The sequence below is a fragment of the Carassius gibelio genome, chromosome A1, assembly GCF_023724105.1.
Source record: "Carassius gibelio isolate Cgi1373 ecotype wild population from Czech Republic chromosome A1, carGib1.2-hapl.c, whole genome shotgun sequence".
Taxonomy (NCBI): domain Eukaryota; kingdom Metazoa; phylum Chordata; class Actinopteri; order Cypriniformes; family Cyprinidae; genus Carassius; species Carassius gibelio.
Window position 1 is genome coordinate 37,430,286 of NC_068371.1, and position 26,743 is coordinate 37,457,028.

At 37.1% G+C, this 26,743-nt stretch overlaps 1 protein-coding gene across 3 annotated transcripts in view; it reads right to left on the reverse strand.

Moving 5' to 3' along the window:
* inpp4b (inositol polyphosphate-4-phosphatase type II B) overlaps positions 1-26,743 on the reverse strand; it is a 116,143-nt gene that overhangs the window by 29,936 nt on the left and 59,464 nt on the right. For all 3 annotated transcript variants that reach the window (XM_052606922.1, XM_052606911.1, XM_052606931.1), the window contains 5 exons: positions 25,664-25,733; positions 22,963-23,110; positions 14,390-14,520; positions 8,878-8,982; positions 4,512-4,620 (listed from right to left, as the gene is read on the reverse strand). In XM_052606922.1, coding sequence (XP_052462882.1) covers positions 4,512-4,620; positions 8,878-8,982; positions 14,390-14,520; positions 22,963-23,110; positions 25,664-25,733 — 563 coding nt within the window. The remainder of the gene's footprint in view (positions 1-4,511; positions 4,621-8,877; positions 8,983-14,389; positions 14,521-22,962; positions 23,111-25,663; positions 25,734-26,743) is intronic.

The following is a 26,743-nucleotide window of genomic DNA, read 5'->3' on the forward strand; positions in this document are numbered from 1 at the left end:
CCATACAAGGTTATTGTACTTTTATATAGGCTAATAAAAGCATGGTAAATTTTTGTAAGGGAAAAACATGACTCGTGTACAGTATTAGGATTTTTCTATAAATATATTGTAGTATTGTAGAGTATTGTATTGTAAAGTACAGTTTTGTTCAATCTTGAGTATTAAGATGGATAACGGGGCAAAATAATGAGACTGAAGAGAAAAATGTAAGTGAAGGTGCCGTTCAGGAGAGAACTTTTGATTATTTGACATGTCCCCATATTAAAGATTTAAACCTTTTTTATGTCAGGTCCATACAAAAAATAGTATTGTCCATGAATTTGTTTGTATGAGTTTGAATTTTCCATTCTGATTTTTTTTCCCAGTCTGCCCCTCCTGTAAATTAATGGCAAAGACATGCAGTTTCATTTACTACACATAGGCCTACTGAAGCACACAGTGTTTTCAACCTCTGCCGTCTCAATATATGAGTACACGAGCACATACACATAATTTCTAGAACTGCTCTGTCACTTCATGCATTTTACTTATTTTGAGAAAACTATCATCATATCATATATAAAGAGACAGCAGTTTAAAAAAAAAAAACACCAATGGTTCAGGAGTTTATTAAACAGCATATGACACATGCTTATTAGATAACTGTATTTGAGTTGATATATATGCTTTTATTTATTATAATGTTCACAAATTTAGAAAAGTAATCAAAAAGTACTCAAAAGTAATTAGTTACATTACTTTAATAAAGTAATTGAAAAAGTTACACTACTATTACATTTTAAACAGGGTAACTTGTAATCTGTAACCTATTACATTTCCAAAGTAACCTTCCCAACACTGCATAAATAACATTACCAACATTCCACCAATATATAGATTAACCAGAAGACTCTGCACTGATTCTATTAATGTTTGTTTGAAGAACGTTTGTTCTTAACTTTTAGAGAACCTCGCCAGAACGTTCGCTGTTAGCTGGGATATCTTCAAAGTGCACACACTCAAATCCACACGAAAACACTCATACGTAGCACCTGGAAGGAGACGATTGTCTATGTGCAGCGAGCAAATCGACTGCTGAACGCCAGAACAATCTAGTCATGCCGACACGGACGAATTAAAGGCAAATAAAGTGCTTGTGGACTGCTGTGGTTGTTAAAGAGAAATAAATGCTCGGATTCGGAGGTGGCCTCAAGGAACCGGAGAAATGGATATTGATTGGTTCTCACACAGCAAGCCAATCAAAGCCATTGTAGCCGCATTACATCGCTCCCTAGCCGCTTCCCAGCCTCGCTCTCCAGACACAAGAGAAGACAGATGACTCTTTCATTTCACTCTCAGTGTCCGTTTCCCCAGCACACTTTTGTTTTTTTTTCTGTGATACATTAGTAAAGGCCAAGAATCACGTCTGTCCTATTATATTTGTCTTTTAATCAAAGAAAATTCTAAAAGGTTGCTTTCCAGGAAGGTCTGGGTGGAAGCGTGTATGAATATGAGTGTGTTCATGAGGTCATCTCTCGTTGTCTATTAAACTGTAAAGTTCTACCGCACAGTTTTTCATTGTTGCATGTTGTGTAAATGCCCCTTTTATGTGTAAAGTGTTGAAAAAAACATCCAAGAATAGAAATTAAATTATCATTTTGTCATTATTTGTTCACTTTTGTGTCTTTTCAAAGCTTTTTCTTCAATGACACACAAAAGGAGAGATTTTGTAGAATGCATCTGTTTGCTCTTTTCCATTGACCACAACAAATGAGGACTGAAGTGTTTAAGCTTTAAAATAGACTTTAAAAGAACCACAAAGGTCTCTAAAGTTTATTTGAGTAGTTTATACAGTATGACTTTTATTCCAAGCCTTCTGAAGTAACTCCATGTGAGAAACAGACCAAATTAAAATAAATTTCACTAGAACTCCTGGTATCTGTCACAGCTCTGCTAACACAAATTGTGGAAGATCTGTTCTTTTGAGTCAGATCTTTACAATGAATCAAATGATTCAGTTCAGAACGATTCACATACACGAATTGGACTGATCTGGTTCATTTTTTTTAGCTGTTTCTCAAACAAAGCTAGGACTTCAGTAGACTTGGATCATGGTGCACAAGTCAAATAAAAGCTTAAAATTAAATTTTTTGATGGCTTTTGAAGCATAAAAGTCCTCAGTCATTGTAATTGCATGTAACCTCTTATTGTGATCCACTGAAGAAAATCTCATACACCATTGTAATGACATAATAGAGAGTAGCTAACTCTTGTTCTGAACTTTCTCTTTACAAGCAAATTTAACTTTATATGCTAATTCAATGCAGCACATTTTTAACAGAGTATTTTCTTTTAAAGAATTACAGGACTCACTTGCTTTTGAGACATACAAATGGAAAATCTGAGCATGAAGTAAAACATTAGCCAAGTCGAGAAGGAAACAAAATGAGGTCCATATCAGCCTGGATTGATGTGCACTGCAAACGCTCTTTCAGAAATTGATTTCTCTGCGGTAGAAATGGCAAATGTCCTTGCATCGTATCATTGACGCACTCCACTGATAAATCTTGCCACCACTGGAGGCTGAAAACTTTTTCTAATTTCTTTGTACTAGTATTCCTCTGTCGGACTGACTCAGTAACATAAAAAACCAGGCAGTGTAAAAAAAATAATTGGACTTTGCTTGGTTTTTAATGAGTCTGTTCTCAGAGGTATGAGAGAAGTACATCTCAAATGATAAAAAAGGGACACATTCACATGACCGACCTCATGACGTTGAACTCACTTCCCCCCACCCCTCACAAAAAAAGCCAGCTTTGATCATTCACAAAGTACAAAAATGCATAGAACTGAATGAGAGAAACTTGATGAGCTCTTTACTGATGGAAATAACAAGGGGGCTGAGATCACATGACATGCTTTCCCTTCTTCTTCAGAGGGCTGAGAACAGAAAACACTCATTGTTGAAATGCTTGGTGTGGCGGTTTGGACAGACAAACCGCTTCAATGACAGTCAAACGATAGGCTTTCTAATTAAACATCTCTGAGAGGACCAAACGAACTGAAGATGAAGGAGAAGGAGTGGGAGACGGACGACTGAGGCAGAAAGAGCACCAAACATGTCAGGAGAGACTCCAGAGCCAATGGCATCCAACTGGAAAAATGTCAGACTCTGAAATTATTATAGAGCCATTAAGGACTCCAGAGAGGTCTCACAGTGGATTCGAGACCCGGGTCTCTCACACCAAAGGCATGTGTCTTCTCCACTGCGCCAACACCACCCCCAACAATTTAAAGCCAAACTTGTGGCTGAAAGTGACTTGAAAAGTGGTTTTAGCCCAAATTATGACAGATTTCAAGCAAGACTTCTGCTAAAAAGACTGAATAAAGGCCATTTACTATAGCAACCACCTAGACCACATCAGCAATCACATCTTAAAATCCATTTAGTAACATGTAAACAACCAACGGTGCTTGGTAGGTTACTTACAAATTGTAGTCATTTACTGATTTTACATTACAGGGAAAAATTGTAGTTAGTAACTTCTAATCTATTACATTACACATTTAAGTAATATAATCAGACTACTTTTTGATTACTTTTGACCCAACTAATTCATCACATTGATTTAATTAGAAAAAATATTGTACCAATATCGACAAAAATACAAAGAGAAAGAAAAGATACTTAATTTATTTCCTGTTAAGTTTGTATTTGTGTAGGATATGATAGTGTGTGGGAACATGAAATCCTGGATAAACTAAGTCCAGACTTCATTAAGCATCAATGATGGATCAGGGCTCACACTCGCTTCTCAAGTAGAATAATAATAATAAAAAAAAACTCAATCATTCATCTGAATCATCTGGATTTGACTGGATTAACAGATTAATCGATTTAAAGAGCCTTAATGAGGGAAAATAGGCTATTTGAGCCTAATGCAAAAACATCATCAACATTAACTTCAAAATGATAACATGTGCATGGATTTGAGTTCTGCTTCCGAATGACGCAACCTTTGCACAATTCCCTAGAAATACGTCTACATGTGTTGCAGCTCACGCAGCTTATTTATTTCTCTCAGCAAAATAATCAATTTACACGTTCATTTGCCTCAGTGCAAGATATTGAGACTCACCGCCATCAATATATACTATATTTATGTTGTTTTTTAACGCTTTGGAGCTCAACAGCTTGTGCTCTCAAAATAATGTTCTTCAAAATATCATTTTTGTTTGTTTCACAGAGGAAAGACATGGATGACAAGGATTGAATGAATTTATAATATCTCATTAAACGAAAAAATCTCCTCGGTGGTCTCATGTTGACAAATTAATCTGGTATAAAACCGTATCCATGCAAATGACATAAACAACATATTCTGAATTAAAAGGCAATCTACAGAAGGAAGCTGGCGAGTTTCTGACCCACGAATGAGGGCCTTTATGATTCATACAGTTGTCAGAAAATCATTCTCCATCACCAGAGAAAAGTAATCAGAAGAGACACATATGAACATGTGGAGACTGACCTCTTCTTCTCGGTTTCATATTTGCTGAGTAGTTTCTGCAAGCCTCCGTTCTTGAAGCCTTGCGAATGGGCTGCCGGAGCTCCTACTGTGACCACATCATAGAAGGAATCTACAGAGGAAACATCAACAAACATCCTTCAACAGGCCTCACAAATCACAAACAAGCACACAGCACACGGTTTACGTCTAGATTCTGTCTTGTTTTATGTGCTTCCTGTTGTTTTGTGAATAGATCCAAACAGCTTGTTCCACCTCCAGCTCTCTGAGGCTCTGAAGAACTTGCGAAACGTCTATTAAACAGGATTCAGTGTGGAACGACATGTTGTTTAGACATACACAACCAGCGCAACAGAATTAATACTACTGAATATCTGCCGTGATCATGTAGAAGTGTTTCATGACAGAAAAACCACAAACTAGACAGTAGTATATGCTTCAACTTAAGATAAAAACCCTCTATCTATCTATCTATCTATCTATCTATCTATCTATCTATCTATCTATCTATCTATCTATCTATCTATCTATCTATCCATGCATCTATCACCCACCCACCAATCCATCCATCCATCCATCCATCACCCACCCACCCATCTATCTATCTATCCATCCATCACCCACCTATCCATCCATCCATCCATATATCCCCCAACCACCTATCCATCCATCCATCCATCCATCTATCAATCACCAACCCACCCACACATCCATCCACCCATTAATCCATCTATCTATCACCCAACCCATCGAACCCCATCCATCCATCCATCCATCCACCACCCATCCTACCCCATCCATCTATCCATCTATCACCCACCTATCCATCCATGCATCTATCACCCACCCACCCACCTATCAATCCATCCGTCCATCTATCCCCCATCCACCTATCCATCCATCCATCCACCCATCCATCCATCCATCTATCAATCACCAACCCAAATCCCATCCATCCATCCATCCATCCATCCATCCATGCATCAGGTAACCTGTTCAAATGGGTGTTTTCTGACAAAACAATATTTTAAACAAAGCATCGAGATTCATTCAGATCTGGCAGTTTTAGTTTCAAGGCTTAAAACTCTTCACTTTGGATGTTCAATGTGTCCTATAGGCAATATAAATAGTCGCTTAGAGACTTAACATGCTGCGGTGAAGAATATTAATAAAGAAAGAAAGTGGTGACAAAATGATTTACACAAAATATTTGCAATGGCTCTGTGGATGTTTTATTTTTACACCCATATCTACACCAATTGGGGCCCATTTTCATGATTTCACCTCGATTTCTAAGCTGCCTATGGAGAAAACGGGAAATCTCTTCAATGTGGATATATGCAAGGTCAGCCAATTGGCTCCATGGGACGTGAATGCAACACATTAAATGGCAAATAATGATCCAGGCCCCTTCAAATGCTCTGACCCCTGAGCGCCGGGGTCATGACGCCCGCCTGCGATACGGCCGTTTCGTTCCCCCGCTAATGACGACGAGGTTCTCATGCGACGACTTCCATCCCACCCTCGTGCTCTCGGCGCTCCCCGGCCGCTTGCGAAGCATCTAATTGGCTGTTTCACAACAGTGTACCTACACGATGAATACAGTGGCATATATACGGGCCAGGATCATCCGTCATGCATGGCCCAATTTGGAGGTGATTTGTGCAAGTTCCTGCAGTCTCTATAAATGGAGGCTCTGATTCAAGGGGTTCAGGCACCTGTGTATCTCCATGGCGGAGACCAATTGTTTGCAGAGGCTTAGAAATTGTAGTAGGGCTGTCAATTTAACAAGGTAATTTAGTGCAAGATAATTTTAATTCTATATCGTATGAAAAATATATAAACAATTAAATGGGCCTATTAAAGGGATAGTCCACTCAAAAATGATAATTCTGTCACCATTTACTCATGTTGTTTGACAATGTTTGTATGGACAAAAACACAATGGAAGCCAAAGGGAACTGTTTGGTCATCAACGTTCTTAAAACACACATTTTGCTTCCAATAGAAGAAAGCAAGTCTGTTTAGGAATGACATGAGGGTGAGTAAACAATGACTGAATTTCATTTTTGGGTGAACTGTCCCTTTAAGATATCATTACTAGCCAATATGCTAGTAATATGAATGCTATTAAACAACTAGTTAATAGTGAGAATTGGTCCCTAAACTAAAGTGTTACCAGTTAGTTATAATAACATGTACTGTAATTAATTAGATCAACCATTTTAATTTGACTGACAACACTGTGACATGGGGTTTGATACTTTTCTATTTGCTGTGATGCAATAAAATAAAGATTTTTAGTTCCCCAAATAACCTTTTTCTTAGCATGAAGAACATTTTAATAGTCTAAAGAACGGAAATGGGAAGAATGGAAGAATGCAAAGATTAAACTGATGTTAAAAGTTCCTTATGAAACCAACGTTGCTAATAAAAGAGCCTTTATTTTTAAGAATGAAGGATGTCCAATGAGAAATGAATGCGTGAACAGGCTTAGAAAGATTAGAAAACACTTCCATATAAAAAAAAAACTACAGGTCAAAATATTTGACATGTTATGGGACTTAAAAGCAGCTGTAAGTGGCTTGTCACAATCAGGCAAAAAAGAAAAAGAAAAAGATCCATGGCATTTTGCTAGTAACAAGCAAATGCAGTCTGAAAAGTGCTGTCCACTACTGTCACCTCAGGACTTCTGTCTGATGCTACAAACAAAAGCGCTTTCTTGGAAATTGTGTTTGGGCAGCGTGCTTAAAGACGGAACACCATTAAAACATGAACTCGAGAGACGACGTCTGCTTTTTAAACTCTCAATCTGTCATTCAACTTCTGACATTCATTCAAATGACATTCCTCTGTACATGAATATAATAATAAGCAATCAATTTCTTTTTTCTTGAAAGCAAAATAAATTATGTATGTAAAACATAATATTATATATTACTACTTTGTATAAACTATTGTTCAAAAGTCTGTGGTCTGTAAGATTGATTGACTGATTAGTTTTTAAGAAATTAATACTTTGATTCAGCACATTAAATTGCTCAAAAGTGACAGTAAAGGGTTTTACATGATTACAAACACTATTTCAAATAAATACTGTTCTTTTGAACAGAGATAATCCTGAAAAAAATTGTCAAAAGATAAAATATATATATATATATATATATATAAATAATATATTAAAAAAAGTAAATACTATCCAAAAGTATACAAAAATATTAAGCAGAATAGACGTTCTACATTTAAAATCAATATTTCTTAAGCATCAAATCATTATATCAGACTGATTTCTGAAGGTGAAACGTGTGACACTGAAGACTGGAGGAATGATGATGAAAATACAGCTTTGATCATATAAATAAATTACATTTTAACATATATTCACATAGAAAACAGTTTTTTGAAATTGTAATAATATTTCACAATATTTCAACTGCAATTAAATGCAGCCTTGGTGAGCAGAAGAGATTTATAAAAATTGCTGTGAGCCTGTTATTCTGGCATTCATCTCGTCCAATCCTGTTGTGCTGTCATTTCCTCATTTAGCCGTCTCAGTGCACGTCTGCACCTGTCAGCATCTCCCTGCTGACCCCTCACTGACTGCAGCGCCACCTGCCACCGGGACGCATGTGTGAAACCGGGCTGGGCCAAATGCACTTTCTAATAGGGTGCTGGACTGATCTTTGAGACCACTATGCGCTGCTTCCCACACCAAAATAAACAGCCAGACACATGCTACACTCAGAGAGAGAAAGAGACCCAGAGAAGGGTGAAAGAGAGATGCTGTGCAGAATCACAATCCTTTAAACTAGTACTGCAGTATATAGTAATGCACACAGTAGGCATTGCATACCTGCATTTAACAATTCATACACACAACATATAATATATACACAGAATTTCTTTGATCCCTGCATGCATGTAATATACTGCATGCAAATGTAGAAAAGCAAGGCACTTTGAAATGTTATCAGCGCTCTTAAGATGTGTCAAACTGAACTAATTATCTATGAGAAATATGAAATATAATAAAAAATAAAATAAATAACTAAATAAATAACAACTAAATACATGAGCTGGGTTCAGATTCATAAACTAAAGTGAAACTACAAAAACAATGAAATTGTGTCATGATAAATTATATTTAACTTATCATATAAGCTCATTAGATAGCTCTCTGAAATAAATTTGTATAACAAAAGTAGCATTTTACTGTTTAAAATATGTATTATGGAATAAGGCATTCATGATATGTTTACTTCACATGTTGTTTTATTTCTATGCACACAGTAGGCAGTTCGCTAGTATTCAATTCCAAACCCAGCTAGAGATTGTAAACAGAGGGAATAAGAACGCACATGAGACGCACCTGTTCTCCTTGGACACGTCACCTGCATTCTCTGTGTGTGCAGGTTGATGGGAATGAACTCCAGATATTTCTGGCCTTTGCTGCAGCTGGGCTTGAACAACGGGCCTGGGAAAGATTACCAGAAGCCAAGTGTTTATATGTAATCAGCTTTAGTCCTCGTTCAAGAAAACAAACACACACACACACACACACAAACACACAGCGGGGGCTCTGCCATCTACTGCTATTGAATTACAGCCTCATGCAAATACAACGCTTTACTATTATTCTGACTTGAATGTGTTGGTTGCAAAGCATTATAGCAGCCAGTCTGAATGCATTCGAGTATAAAGCCACGACTTGATTAAAGGCTTGATTAAATGAATAAAAAGAAGGCAATTAAACATCAATTGAAGGTGGCAGCCAAAACAAAGAGCCTTCACGCAAGGCCTTAGATTTAAACGTGTGAAGGTAACGTCTTTCATAAAGGATGAAAGAAATCATGGATGACCTTGAGTGACTCGTTCTGTAGCAATGACCGCTCAGGGCTGCATATAAACACCGCGATCTGATTACAGATATCCCTCTCCCAAAAACCAGCTCATTTCTTCTCAAATCTACTAAGAACAGGGTTTTGCTCAAATTAAGCACCACCTGCCTTGTTCAAAAACAACCCAATTAAAATCTTCAGAAACGGATACTGTAAGCCCCTATGGTGAAGCAAATATCGCCCAGCGACACACGGCAGGCTTTTGATCGCTTCAGTGTAATATATGCACAAATATAGCCAACAAAGACTCGTTGAAATGTTATCAGCGCTCTTTTCAAAAGTAACTAATTATCCGACCAGTCGTGTTGTCAGCAGACAAAGAAATAATAGAAATTAACTCACAACAAATGATACGCTAAATAACACTGGGTTCATAACATAAAAGAATGTTACAAAAATAAATATCGCACTTTGCATGGTTTTTTGAAAGATAATTAAGTATATTTTCCACTCCAAATTCATATTGTTATATTACTATTCTCAATTCTCAGTAACTAACAATACATAAATAAAAGTAAAACTTGATATTATTATTCCATTATACATAAAAAATACAAAAATACAAAAATGTCTACACCGCACGACAAAACTACTTAATAAAGTAAAATAATGCCGTTACAGAAAAATCCATGATCTCAATAGACTATTTTGATAAAAGGTTTTGTTGTCACTTGATCTTAAACATAATCAATAATTAAGTGTATTTGACCCCGCAAAATTCATATTATTATTCTCCATGGTGAACGGAAATGTTTAGAAACACTTTACAATTTAAAAATAAAAAAACAAACAAACAAACAATTAAATAAATCACAATGAAAAAAAGAGACTTTGATAATACTATTCTATTGCATGACACCAGATATCTTCTTTTTTTTTTTTTTTTTGCATTGTGACATTGTTTCCATATCAATATTCCTTGATGTATTTAATTGTTTGCTTGTTTTTGTTTTTAAACAAAATATCAAATTCTCAATCCACACCAAAAGCAGAAGTGAACTCTTTTGATGAAGTGCTGTGATAGTACAGCTGATCAGACTCAAAGGCTCTGTGCTTTAAAAAGCATAGAAACATTAATGAAAGGTTATGCAGCCCCACCACAGCCCAGCGAACATCACGATACACCACTCAGGTACTGCTCAATATCACTCAAATATAGATCAGACCTGCCGAGCCCTCCACAAAATGCCCTTTTTATTCATATCAAAACACACCGAGGATGAGGAAAGTATAGAAATAAAAAGCGGCGTCCACACTGAAACATGACCTTTAAATATTTGTGTCACTGCTGTAAGTTTGACTCTGACAGGCTGAAACATAAATTCACAGCAATAAGTCAGGCAGGTTAGAAACAGCACTCATGGGCACAGAAAAACATTGGGGCTAAAAAAAATACTGCATGAACCCAAGTTAGTGTGTAATTAGGATCTAGATAAGCATTGCTCTAAAACAAAATAGACTTGGTATGTATATTTGTAAAAAATATACTCCTCAGTCTGTAAGTAAAAGTTTTGAATAAGAACAGAATGACTGAGTGCATCTTTAAGCGTCACTCATGCTGAGCACTTCTGGATAGTTTAGTGTCACTTTGTGTGTGACAGCGCTGTCAGTCAGACAGATGTGCTCTCTCCTGGGACACGGGCCCAGCCAGGCGTGGAGGAGGAATTAACCCCATCACACACACCATCTGCCCAGCAGGTGCTGCCCAAACCTGCCCAGGGAAACCCCAGCAAACAGTGGACACTACGACTAAAACATACAAACGGTCAACATTTGGATGACAAAATACGGGACACGGGGCGGGGCTAAAAGCATCAGTTATTATATTATTATTATACTAATTTAAACCGTTATCATCAAACAATTATTTAAAGTCAGTGTATATCAAACTGTGTGTTTTCTGTGTAAAAATAAATGTTTTTGGCTTTGAAATGACTTTAAATTCAGTAAAATAGAGCAATTAAGACGCAGTGGTTCTCAAGCCTGGAAGTACTTTGAGTTTTACCTTCCACTCATTTTATTATTATTATTATTTTAACTTTTTAAAACTTTGGTTTAATTATTTAGCAACTTCCATGTTAATTTATTCAGTGCAACACCTCCACATAATAAAAAATAGGGTTCTTCAGCATTATTAAATATAATAAGTAAACACTTTATTGATTAGTGTGGATGCAGTATATTGACTAAAATATCCTGCGGTGTGAGCCCGTAAACCTTTAAAATAATCTGTCACACTGCAGGACTAAAGAACTAGTCGAGGCAAAAAGTGATTAAAAGTAGTGGAAAAGAAACGCAGCAAGGAACTACCTTGAAAAAAGGGATCATGTCTATTGTCAGCTACGCAAACACAAACGCACTTTGTCTCTTTTCCATAAAAAAGCCAGCAGTCTCATTATTTCTGTCCCTCTGACAGTTTTTCTCTCATAAGATCTCCTTCTCGGCTACAGAAGTGCATAATGATGAGAGTTCAATGCGATCTGGAGCTTCGTGCATGTTACTCTGCTTCCATTAAACGCCTTTCTCAGAAATACTGAGGAAAAAGTCCCGGACCCGCCATAGAGCCTAGAAGGCACAGCTAGCTATTGGCACAGAAGCACTGAACTGATTCGGCTTCGCTGTAGGTCTCTTGTGCTGAGTGTTTTCAGGGTTTCCCTCCCGTCAAACAGGCACTGAAGTCCCTGGGCAACAGCAGGAGGAGTAGGCTGTGGTATCTGCGGCCTGCTGGCTCGTATATCTGTGGTTTTGCAATGTTTATCAGCGTCTGAGGCTTAATAAACTGTTTTTAAGCTTACATAAGATCTAGAGCCAAATAGTCTTGCTAAAAAAGTGATTTCTGTCAATTAACTCTTACCCTGATGTTGTTAAAAAACCCTTTTGAGTCATTTTCTGCCATGGCACACAAAAGGAGATGTTTAGCAGATTGTCGTCTTATCCCCCATAAAAGTGTCCAAATAGAGCATTAATAACATCAAACCTACCAAATGTGCCACTTCTGAATCAACGCTTTCATGAAAGCTTTTATCATCCCATAAAACTGCTTAATGTGTCACTGTTCAAAAGTTTGAGGTCAGTTCGACTTTTTGTAATGTTTTTGAAAGAAACTTATTCTGCGCACCAAGGCTGCTTTTATTTGATCAAAAATACAAAAATATATATATATATTTGAATATATATATTAAAATAATTTATTCCTGTGATGCGCAGCTGTATTTTCAGCATCATTACGCCAGTCTTCAGAATCAGAAATCTTTCTAATACGCTGATTTGCTGCTCAGGAAATATTTCTGATTATTATCAATGCTGAAAACAGTTGCACTGCTTGTCCATTGTTCTGGAAACAACAAGACATTTTATTCAGGATTATATGATCAACAGAAAGTATGATTTTTTTTTATTTTTTTTTTTTACTTTTTTTGTAACAAACATATAAATGTCTTTACTGTCACTTTTGACCAATTTAATGCATCCTTGCTGAATAAAAGTATCAATTTTTTTTTTATACAATTTCATGTGATGTTTTATGGTAGTTTTATGTTGTTGTTGTATTTTGTTCAAGTTTCAGTAACACGAGGACGAGTCAATGCTGAAGAAAAGCAAACAGCTTTAGAGACAAGTCCAGGAAGCTTCCTCACTTATTTTAATTATCCTTCACTTATTCCGTGGTTCAGTGGAGTCTTTGCTTGGATTTGTCTTACTTCGCTCTCCGTGCCGTGCCGGGGCGGGTGAGGATGTGGGCTTCTCCACCCACACAATCCCGCTGGAGGACTAACAAACAACAGGATTAGCTCCCAGTGCCTCTAATTCCACCGGCTGCAAACAATGCTAACACAAAATGATTAATTCATTAGTTAACACACTCTGAAGTACCTCACGTCAGCTTGTCTAATTAAAAATGAATTAATCGAAAGGGGGAAAAAAACACCACAGAGCTTGTCTTTTGTTTTGTTTTTTGGACCATAGCCAAACGACTGCAATGCCTGCCCTGAGGTGAAGAGGGCAGCAGGAGAACGGATCTGCCCTTTCCAGAAACACCGGCTGAAAACAAACACCGTCTTGAGCCACAGGTTGCCATCCTTGTGATAAGATTAGATATCAATAATTAATAGTCTGCAGTGGCACTGCAGTGAGTGGATTATGACAACATCCCAGAGGACAGGAGAACATACACAGACACGACGGCTACCCTATCGACGAAAAACAATGGACCTTTTTACTGTTGAGTTTTAACAATATTACAGCACCTTAAAGCAAAAATAAACTTCCCCTTTAAGACTTGTTTCCTGAACTGAATCACGGCTGATTAGAAGGGCAAGATCATCACTGACTAGCTGACAAATACTGCCTTTTTTATTTGTCCTCCAACAATATGGATCATACTAGAGCGGGGTGAGATGACAGGATATACTGCATGACAGTATCAATGTGTCAACTGGTAGAGACGTATAACGTTTACATGGCCACCCCTTTTGCAAAATGCACTGCGGCAATGTCTTATTTTTCATTTTGGCTTATGTGCTTCTAAACAGAAGTATAAAATTGGCACTTTTTCCCCCATATTTTAGTCAATCCAAGTTTTGTTTTCAGGCAACGCATGCAATTGCAATGCTACAGTACATCTTATTATTGAAAGCGACAAATATGTATTTACTGTAAACAAGCTTTATGCAATAGAGGCAGCTTTAAAAGTGCATGCTCTGCTTGTTCCTCTACAACGTGCAACCATGCGAGTATAAAGTCACATTGAATGTGACAGCTAACTGTGAGCTGCATATGAAAGTTTGATGAACTAAGAAATTCTGCATGAATGCAGCTCGGCAAAAAAGAAGTCATGCTTTTACAACACTGCAGATCAACTGTGTGTGATGTCATATGCTAATTGCGGAAACTGTTTGCACTGGATAAAGTCTCATGCATACAAAATGAAAAGGGTGAAGTGCGTGTGTGAGAGAGATAATGTGTCATTGCATCTGAAGCCTTTACCAGTAAGTTTCTCCAGCTCCGCCAGCGTGTCCTGGTATTCTTTGATGATCTGGTCATAGCGAGAGATCACGTCCTTCCGGAGGTTGTCCCAATGTGGAGAGAGCTCTCCTAGATCTTTCAGCTCTTGTATCCTGTAGGACACAACATAAAATAACCCTCATTATGTTGCCTTGACTTACAAAATTCTCATATTGGACCAAGACAGGCCCAAATTCGCACAGTCTTTCATTGAGGGTCTGAAAACTTTCACGCAGTAACTGCTTCAGAGTATTTAAGTATTTAATCACAACAACGAGCCTCCAACACACAAAATAAGCATGCTAAAATATTCTACAAACATACCAAAACATGTTAACCACATGTTAAACATGCTAATAACAACCGGCTAAAACATGTTAAAACATGCAGGGAAATTTTTTTAAATGCTCACAATATGTTAAGGATGTTTTAACATCAGTCTTAGCAACATGCTAAAACATGTTCTAACCCTGAACACATAAGCAATGCCGTGCCAAACATACTTAACATGTTAAAGACTTACTAAAACACGTTGAAACATACTAGGAACATGCTAGAAATGTACTAACCACATGCAAAAACATGTTAGCTTTGTTAAAACAAACTAGAAACATGCTAACAATGCTAGAAACTTGCTAGCCACATGGAAAAAGACATCTTAGCATATGTAAGAAACACATTAAAACATACCAGAAACATGTTAACAAAGTTTAAATATGCTTGTAATGTGTTAAAATGCTAGTAACACGTTCACAACTTGCTAAAACATGCTAGAACTTTGCAAAACATGTTTGCAATGTGCTAAAACTAGCTAAGGACCTGTTAAAACATGCTGGAAGTATGCTAGCAACTTGTTAAAACATAATAGCAATGTGCTAAGACATATTAGTAACACTGACCTTCTCTGACTTCTCTTAGTAAAAAGCTTCACAATTCAAGCTTTTCAAGTTATTTTAAACTTTCAGACAAGTCTGTCTTCAAACTTTACTTTACTCTGCTGAAGTCTGAGAGCACCAGCGGACTTCCACTCATTAACAATGCTAATTTTTGCTGTAATGAAAGCAGGACTTCAGCATCTTGAGCTTCAATGCAAGCAAGAAGATCTGAATTACTGGCATATTTTACACTCTGAAATTTTTTGCTGTCGTGACTTTAGTAGTTCATGTAAAGTAAGTGCTTTGGTGCACTAACTCATGATCTGCGGTTTCACCGTCAGATCTGATTTAGTTTTAATCGCTCCATCCTTCAAGAACAAAATATCTGCTGCCTTAAACCTGCATTACGCTCGGATAGATTCATCAAACACCACATGCTTGTCAATGTGCCCTTCAAACTGTTAAGATCAGACTGAAACGATCTGGGATACTGTTAAAAATAAGCTTCAACACAACTTTAACATTTCTGACATCAAAAAGTATTTTGCTGAAGTTTTGAGTTTCAAGTTCTGAATGTCACAGTACGTTTTCTTGAACCGTGAATATGCAGGGACTAAATACATTTTTACAGATAAAAAAAAAAGGAATTACAGTGAGGATAGTGAAGAATGTCAATGGGGTCCAAAAGCACAAAATTGGACCCCACTGACTTTCATTTCATGGGCACGAAAAACAAACAAACAAACAAACAACAATCTTATTTTATGTTCCACAGAAGAAGAAAAAAATCATACATGTTTGAAAAGACATTTTTCGGTTTAACTTTCTTTTTAAGATGTCTGAAGTGCATGTGGACTAAGATGTTTTCAAAGATGTGCTGAAATAAGGTTGAACAGGACATGCAGCTATTACAGGTACTGTACAGATGACCACAGGCTATTTAAAGATTTCTGTTTCAGCCTCCAGTCAGGCTCTTTTCAGAAGACACAGAGGCTTTCAGAATGATCTATTCCGGTCTTGTTTTCATTGTCAAACAACGGTTATCTAAGGGAAATAGACAAGAAGAAATTGTTATTACTTCATGCCAAGCCAGAGCTGTTAAAAGTTTGAGAAGATCTTGTGCCGAAGTTGTCGGGCCACTTCGTAAAAAAGCATCGTATCTCCCATCTTGTTTTGTTGTAAAGCTCCGACTTGAATTGTAATGTGGCTTTATCAGAATGTGCTTTGGGTGGAGCGGCGGCGTTAATAAAAGAGAGATTTGTAGCCGAAAGAAGGCATGCAGAGAGGAAGAGGAGGAAACTTCTTTCATATTTTTTTGGGGTTTGGGGTGGAAGAAAGACACAGTGATGAAGAGCAGAGCTGAAACAACAGATCTAAGAGGGCTATTGGAGTAAAAAAACAATCGTTTGGTAGACGAGAGATGAGAGCGCTGGAATCATGTCTAGATGTCGAGGAAGAAGCCACTCATTTCATGCTGCGTTACAGCCGCCGTTCACTTTAAATCACCGGCGGCTTGGAGTCTGCCGTCAATTCCAGAAATGTGACGGGAACAGTAATTAACAACAGCTGAATTCAGTAATACACTGAAGAAGAAACGACAAAATGCACTGACCTAAGAGTTAATCAACACAAATACATCTGAAAACACGATTTGGAAAGTTTAATGACCAGTTGTGAGACAAAACTGTCCACACTGCTCACTCTTTCTGTCCGAGATACTACTACTGAAACCTGTGTGTACGGGCTGTCAACATTAAAATATGAATATGAAGAAGAACGGAGTCAGCTAACATTATGACTGCAACCAAACATCTATATAAAGCACGGGGAATGAGTTATCTGTTAGCACTGGTATTCATCTCGGTGACAGTTTCTCATCCCCTCTGGATGTTCATGACCTGCATGATGCATCTTTTACATGTACAAGTCATGTGACTAATCACTCTGTAGCCCCAGGAAATGACATCATGATATCACAGACTGGCTGATGGTATCACAGGAACACATGATCCTCAACAGAGACGTCAAAGACAGCAGACGGGGAGAAAAAAAAAACTATTTTATGTAAAAAATAAAATAAATAAATAAAATGGTAATGCAAAACTCATTAGTGCATATTGGGCACTTGCATCATACAATAAAATTAAATACTTGCTATTTTATTTCTTCAAAGACAGCAGATAGGGGAAAAAAATAAGGCAATTTAAAGCAAAAAATAAATCAAAATAGTAAAAAAAAAAAAAAGATTGACATTAGCATCATAGAATAAAATTTAATTTATAATTTATTTCTTCAAAGACTACAGGCAGGGATAAAATAAGGTAATTTAAGCAAATAACTAAACAACTAAATTTATATTATCGGGCATTTGCATCAATCCAATCATTTTTCTTACAAAAAAAATTAACAAAAATACACATTTCAAACACTGGCGAAACATCCTTTGTAATATAATTCGCTATTTTATTTTCACAAAATACATCCCAAAACCGGACCTTTTGCATGGAGAAATATGATTTTTGTTCCTAAAATGGTTTAGTCACGTTATTGTCCAACAGGGGGCTAACCGTACCTAACTTCTTTAAACTTGCCCCCTTGCTCAACATGATGGCATTTAAAACCATTTAACTTTCATAATCGCATGTCATTTCAAGTTAAACAGATACTTAGAGAAGAAAAAGGACATGGGTTGCAAAAATAGAAAATCGAATAAAAAAAAGATAAAATAAAATAAAATAGGAAAGTCAGAGGTGAAGAGTTTGTTTTGGATAAATATGAAGACATGAAAATTCTTTTTTTTTTTTTTTTTGAATGAGTTGCAATGATGAATCGTGCAAAATAAATAAGAGCAGGAATGTGCTTTATGCATGAAAATATGTTCAGTTTAGATGTAATGTCGACTTCTGAAGGACACTGAATTTCCATTGACTTCAGTCCAATGAAAGCGCAAATGAACACACAAACGTAGACAAAAGGTCTCATTCACAATAAACAAGCCCGAGCGTTTGACAACTGCTGAAGATGATGTGAGTTTTGCCGGGTCACGACAGTAACAGTGATGCTTAGCAAACACCACTAATGACAAAGCATCAGCATCGTATTGCATTCGACTCCTTCCCTTTCTAAACACATTGAGTCATGGCATCTTTTTTTCTTTGAATCGTATGCAATTGTGGTTAAACCAAAGCCAACAAAAGCAGCTGAAATGGGTTGGTGAACACGGCAGCCGGGCCGTTAATTAGATGTCTAGGGATAGAAATGGCTGCTTGAGTTACCTGTCTGTAGCAGGAGAGCAGGTGTTGAGGCCAAATAGCCTCGCTGAATAATGCACACATGATGATAATTGCTTAGCAGGGTCTGATCTATGGGAGCTCCAGTCTGGGAATGTGTGTCTCGCCGAGTTAATGATCTCCGATTCTACAATGGACAAACACACACACGGCCTGGACCGGCGTACAATGATTTGGCGTAGATGAAAACAAGCCTATGCTAATACCTGTCGACTTTGGGGAAGCTGCCGCTGATAATGGTGCATGCTGAGAAGTGTTTTGCATGAACATAAAACCAAAAACTCTGGGGAAAGAGCGAGAGCTGGAAACAAAGAGCAAATTAAGCTGTGAGATTGTTCAGCATGATGAAACCGGTTTACAGTTGTGAAAGTCTCCGTCTAGCCTTTAGTGCAAAGACCTGAATATCAGAACTGACTCCATTCAGTTTAAAAAAGTGAGATATCTGAACTGAATTGGTAAGTGGAATTTATTAAATTGCAATTCAAAGAAATATCACATTAAAAATGATTGCCTAATAAAATAAATACTTTTTCTAATCAGAAATTTCACTTTTAAAAAAAATCATAACAATTGTTTTTCACATTTTGCATTGCAGCACTATGAAAAATATTTTTTTTCCAGTGTAAAAATAACAAAATACTACACTTTATTATTTAAAAAAGATTAATGCAATAAATATATGTAATAATTATTAGAACAATAGTATATTATTAATATATGAAATATAGTACTTAGAAAAATTAATAAAATTAATAAATAAGAAAAAAGTAGAAAATGAAATACACATGCACTTACACAAGCACACTCATAAATATGTGTTGATTTATTATAAAATCTGAACAATTTAATACAATGCTTAAATACCAAAAAATGCTTATATAATATAAATATACTTTAAATACATAAATAAAGCACACATTGTTTGTAACTATATATATATATATATATATTATATATTATATATATATATAACTATATATATCAGTCCCTCCAGAAAAACGCAGATTTTTTTCTGATTGTTGCGGGCAAAAATCCTTGATTATGCGACATGTTTTCTTAAAAAATGCTTTGGAATATGCGGGATATTTTTGCAATTTTATGCGATGAATTTGCGTGAACTTGCAAAAACTGCGGTTTGATGAAAAAGAGAAAAAAAGGTGATTCCCTCAACACCTTTTTCGGTTGCACTTTATTTTACAGTACGTGTACTAACATGTACTTATAGTGTATTTACAGTGTATTTATCTAAGAAAGTTCTGGTAATACAAGGTAACTAGACTGGGTAGGGTTAGGTTTAGGGGTAGGTTCAGGGTTAGTACCTAGTTATTACATAGTTATTGTAATTACTTTAATAAGTACATAGTATGTACATGAGGAACAGGACTGTAAAATAAAGTGCTACCCCTTTTTCTCACTAGGCTACTACCTTAATGTAAAGAGTAATTTCTTATTACTTCCTATGATAAGCGAGTATACTAAATCACAGAATATTTAAGTTGTAATCTCTTACTGCAACGCAAGTTATTTTACATACTACTAATATAATTACAACTGTAAGTTTTTGGTACTGTTCTGTAACAAAAAAGTGCAATCTTACAACTGTAAAGTTGCATCAACTTCTGAATGAAACTACAACAGTGTTAGTAGCCTAGTGAGAAGGGGGTGTTGGGGGAATCAACTATATTCTCTATTTCATCAAACTGCAGTTTTCGCAAGTTCTCGCAATATAATTTGGCTCCACTGTCATGTAACAAATCGGAAAATGCTTTGTGCGTTCTTTTGCGCTTATTTTTGTTTGGGAAATAAGAATGATTTGCGCGCTTCAAGTTTCACCCTGGTTTCACTGCGGGGTTTGCAGATGATGTTCACGTCACGTAATTAAGTCACTCCATAAGGTTCCCATGGCAATAGGGGGACAATGTGTTACTTGTGTGAAGTAAACGCAACATTTTTCAACTTTCTGCTAATATATATGTGAGTTTTTTGCCACGAAAATACAGGGATTATGAAATCATGCTAGCCCCGCATATTTTGCATTCTGAAATCGGCAATTTATGCGATAAAAGAGCGGCGTATTTTAAAAAATGCGACCCCGCATTAATATGCGGCCTTTGGCTGATTATGCATTAAATCAGGCGATCGCATAATCTCGTTTTTCTGGAGGGACTGATATATATATATATATATATATATATATATATATATATATAGTTACATTATAAAAAATGTAATATTAAGGTATAGTGTTGATGATCATTGTGTATAAATTTAATTTAGAATTCCGCATCCTATTTGCTAACTTTTGGTCTTGAAATACAAATTCGGGTGAAAGGAGTGTGCATTCTTCAACACACTGAGCTGGTCATGTCACATCCAACCATCAGAAACCCCAAAACATCTCGGGTTGCATCATCGGCAAACATGTCCACGTTCTTCTTCCACAGATTTCCACTGAGCTGTGTGATCACTCCTTCGTCTGACCGAAACACACAGGAACTGAGCAGTGTGTGTTCTGCACAAACATCTCTGCGTTGTGTCGGAGTGTATTGTTGACTGCTGTGCTTTAGAAAGTTTCCCGTGTCGCACCCTTGTTCTCTTGTTCTCTGTTTTAGTTTTCTCCTTTAAATGCTCAGGTTACAACTCTCCCACAATGAGATGGAGAGAACAGAGAAAGCAACGGTAAAATGAAAGAAAAGCAGGAGAGAGAGAGGTGGTTGAGTTTCCGAGAGAGAGAGAGAGGACAGGCACTCTCCTTTGAAGTGTTAAACATCCTTGAATAATTTAGTGCAGGCTAAGTATAGCTCTAAAACAGCCATTTCCATCTCACTCCACAAGCGCTCTGCATCTCGCTCTTACTGCCTTTTGTGTCGAATTCGTTCTTCCAAACAATTCCAGCTTTGCTCAACCTACACTTGAACCCGTTCTCTAGGAGCGGGAATCACCAGGGATCTTACGTAACAATGCAGTCGCGATACCTCAGCCATGCTGTTTGCAGAAGGACATTGGTATAATATTCACAGCAGGTTTTATAAATACAATTGGCTCTCATACATGCCGTTTCCATTCGACCAGCGTCTACATCTGGACCCCGGATTGGTTTCAGTACAACCACAAATTCAAGGAATCATTTAAAACTTAATCAAAATCCTGTCATATTTTTTTTTCTAGTTCTGAAACAAAAAGGGGAAACTTTGTAGCATGAAAGAAGATTGGTAACACTTGATTTTAAGGACCAGTTCTCAATATTAACTAGCATGTGTATTACAGGCATATCATCTGATTATTAGTACTTATAAAGCACATATTAATGCCTAAACTTAACTACTTAACTAACTAATCATAAGCATATATACGTATACATCTGGGCGTCACAGAGATCACGCGCTCTGTATGCGTGCATTGAATATAGCCATTCGGATTGATAACCATTAGTATTATTACATAATAAATACTAAATTGCTATTATTTTTATTATTTCTTTGCCGGGAAGCAAATATATCAAACATGCGTGCGGTAAGAGCATCTACGGTAATTCACATTGGCCAAAACGCATTGTGAAATAAAATATCGCAGGCAATCACAGACATTTGCAATCGGACAGGATTTGTTTTCTCAGAGGATCACTGAGTTTGCTGAAAAACAGTCGGTCATTTGAACCTCTGGAATTATCACAGAGGTTGTGAGAGAAAAACACAGACGTGGCAGATTCGGACGGGATTAAAATCAGCAAGTACGTCTGTGAAACACAGATTTCTCTTATGACCCCCTGTGAAACTAGTCCCGTCTGAATAGGGCTTTAGAATGATTTCTGGAACGTGTGAAACTGAAGACTGGAGTAATGATGCTGAAAAGTCAGTTTTGAATCCCACAAGAATAAATTACATCTTACAATATTTTACATAGACGCATATGCAGCCTTGGTGAGACAATTATTTTTAAGTTCTATATATATATATAACAGAAATGTGTGACAACAACCAAAATAAACAAGTTGCAACATGTGGCCAATGCTAAAAAATTATTAAAAAATTTTTTTTTATAAAACCTGGTCGCAAAGTCAAAAGTTTGATTGTCACTGAGCAGACTAACACAAATGCTTTGGTCAAAATCATCTGCCATATTAATAAGAATTTAAATAAGGATAAGAAATATTTTTTTTTTTAAAATCTAGTTTTGATTATATTAATTTCACAGTTTAACAACAGAATAACACATTTCTGTATTGACCGTCTGTCATCTTTCCAGTGATGGAAAACTCTTCCCATCAGATTCAACATCCAGAGCAGAACTTTATACAGTAACTCTGATATTACACTCAAGTCTCATCACTTTGGGAATAAAACTTTTGTGCCGCTTTAACAATCTTGTCTGCTTCACTGCTTCCTCTTACCTGCAGGTGTCCTCCTGAATGTAGAGGGCGATGAGCTGCTTCGGGACGCTGAAGGACAGCGTACACTCCGCCATCTGTTCCCGAACCAACATCCATTTACTGTCCACCGTCTGAAACCTGTAGACCTTACACACCGCGTTCTTAAACACTGATGGGGAGAGAGAGAGAGAAACAGAGAGAGAGAGACATAAGCAAGAGATACAGCAACTTTACGTTTGATCATTTAGGTAAAGTACTTCGAATAACAAAACATAATTTCAGCCTGTTCCTTCCACAAGCCTCACCCGAGCGTTTACTTTTCCTCATGATAGAGCTGCATAAATAGTGGATGTTTTCACCATTTTTGGCCTGAGATTCATATTAAATACACAGAAAAAGAGATCTATCATAACTCCATAAGAGCTTAAACAAAATGCTTTGAAACATAATGTGGGTATATGTAAAATGGAGAAGTCTGACTAACATAAATATAAAGGCTGAAACCCGCAATAAAATTTAACTAACATAAAATGCACCCTTCATGAAAAGTAGCTAGATTTTGTTTTGTTGGCCCTGTATGTAACAATGTAACAGCGTAATCATGTAGCAACAGGGTTGCATGCAAAATGTGTGGCACTTCTATACATTTTTGTTATTAAAAAAGGTTATTTTAAATTTTATAAAGATATATAGCGCGATTGTTATTCTTTTGAATAATGCAACTTAAGCTACTATATATATATCTTACATTAATGTAGTTAATTTGATTGCATTATTATATATAACATCATAAATCTTTTAAATAATATATTTTTTTAAACAAATTTTAAGATGTAAGATAAATATGAAGGTACTATATAATATATATTTTATCAGATTAGATTAAAATACATTTCCTTTCTTCAAAGAAAATAATAAAATAAAATAAATAATTCATGACCACCAAAAACATTGCATGTGTCCTTAATGGAAGCAGGAAGTACAGACAGGTGGTTGGCTGAGGATGTGGAGTGAAGACAGAGACAGATGGATGCGTGAGCTCCAGAGGAGGAGAAAGGGACACAGACTCCCTCATCCAGGGCAGAGTTCTTCACAGAAGAGGATTAACCTCTGACTCCGCCCTCCCTTCTGCCCTCTAATCCAGCGGCCAATCGGATCGCAGCGTCTCTGCCTGCTCAAGCTCTTAGAGAAATGACTGTGCGTTGAGTTCGTGTTGAAGCACAGGGGTTGGGGTGAAGAGGACAAATTTCATTAGTCACTCTAACCGAAGCAGCAGAGACTAACACATTTTGACGGCGTGATTAAAACAACAGCCATCGAGAATGCCACAATGACATTCCATACGGTTACAAATGCGTCAACAAAAAACACAGCGAAACATTAGATGCGAAGATAACACCCAACACCCTGGACTTCTGGAGAGATTCGTCTGCCGCTCCCGACTTCCCCTCCATCCATCACATCACAGCAGCTCATAAATAAAGAAATGACCTTCTACAGAGTTTGTTTCTCAGGGAACTTTTCTCATCCTGAGACTTCGGGTCTATTCACTCACTAATAATGTGCCAAAACTATCCCAACTCTCTTTTCCACCTAAATTGAAACGGCACAAAACTATCGTATTCCCCCAATACTGTTTATTGCTACGTTACCTGAGGTAATTAAGATAATGAGCTGCACTTCACACCACTGCTGGGTGTTATTTACCCGCAGCAATCACACCGTTCACTGGGACGGCAATCAAACGCTGCCAAATCCACTTCAGAATCTCAACAATACGGATGGGAATCATACTGAATTCTGTTCTGCTTCTACTTCTACTTAATGAATCCATTACTGATTATTTCATTGCTCACCCACATAATTGGACCGACAATACACCAAACAAACATGCTAAATTAAAACAACACTATTTTTGATTACATATTCAGTCTTAAGGACCATTTATTCCAACAAACTTTGCTAGAATAGGAAACCGGGGCTGAAAAACAAGAGCTAATTTTAAAAAAGGTGCTTTAGAAAATGTTGTTCGTCCACCAGAGCAGGTCATAGTAATGTGATGTTTTATTTACTATTCGTTTCATAATGTCGTAAAATAACATGAACGTGGGTGTTTATTTCTAGGAATAAACACATAGAATGTCATTTGTGTTTTTCAACGAATACAAAAGAGCAAAGGGACAGCATTTATTTAAAAGAGAAACCTTTTGTGACGCTATACAGGTCTTTAGTCTCATTTTGGTCAACTTAAGGCCAATGTAGTTTCAAGAGTTTAAATGATGCTACTTCTTGGGTGTCATAGCCAACTGAAACCAGACTGTGTTAGAAAATGCTTCCTAGACAGTAATGAGCTTAAACAGCGAGCAAAAGGAGATGTTTGCTCAGGCCTTCTGCTTTCCAGAGAAAAAGTATCAAGCATCATCTCTAGAAGTAGAGTAGAGAGATCATAAACTGCTCAAATTCACCATGTGTTCATGTGTGTGTTGCTCTCAGCCAATCACCATTGTCATTTTTTCTAGGAGTATATTTGGTCAGATGATATTTATGCATCAGGTGATTGATTCAAAACAACCCAGCAGTGAAAATGAATCAACACGAGCAAAGATGGCTTATTTCAAATCACACACTTCCACAAACTCTCTTTCTTTAAGTATAAGAAACTTTACTGCATATGAGCCAAAAACTCAAAATATTAAGTTTATTTTCTATTTTTTTTACTCACCTGCATTCATTATTGGTCCATTATCTTGGTCATTAATCCTTCCATGTGACGACTCGTACACCAGCGTGCACTGTTGGAAAAAAGCAAGATTGTGCATTTGAGACTGAAGCTCATTTCTCCCGATTATTTGACATTAGAATAATGACTCTAAATACAGCCGATGACATCAGAGAGTTTAAAATATCGTCCCGTGACACTCTCTCTCTATCTCACGAGCTGGACACAGTGACAAGCTGTCACCTGCACTGCTGCTCAGATAATAGAGAACTTCTTCAAGTATCCCTGAGCACCAGTGTAAGCAATCCAGGAGAGAAGAGACCCTCACGGCAGCTCAAGACAAACACGACCCTCCATCAACATCAGCCGCAGCCCTCACGGCCTAATCACTTCAAATGCATAGCCCGCATCAGGGTTTAGTGCGATGACGGATGAGTCTTCACGTCTCATTAGGTCTCATGACCTTGGATGGGTCTGTCAGAGTTTCCAGTCAGTTCTTGGCACACAGCTCAAGAACAAAAAAACAAAAACACTAGAGAAGAGTTGCAATCAGGCCATGTTCTCGTTCTGTGTCAGATTCTCCACAAACATACATCAGGCCTGACCCACATTCCTTCATGAAGAACAAAGACTCACTTCTGAAGCCCACATATCAAATAAAACCACAACGCCTCTGAGCCAATAAACAGACATACAAAAACACCCACTGTCTATCATCAAACCACCCATTCATCCATCCACCCACCCACCCATCTATCTAGCCATTACTCATTCATGTATCACCCATGGATCCATCCATCTATCTATCACACATCCATCCATCTATCTAGCCATCACCCATCCATCCATCCATTCATCCATTCATCCATCCATCCATCAACAATGAATCCACCTAACCATCCATCCATCTAGTCATCACCCATCCATCCATTCATCCATCCATCCATCCATCACCAATGAATCCACCCAACCATCCATCCATCTAGTCATCATCCATTCATCCATCCATCCATTCATCCATCCATCCATCCATCCATTACCAATGAATCCACCCAACCATCCATCCATCTAGCCATCACCCAT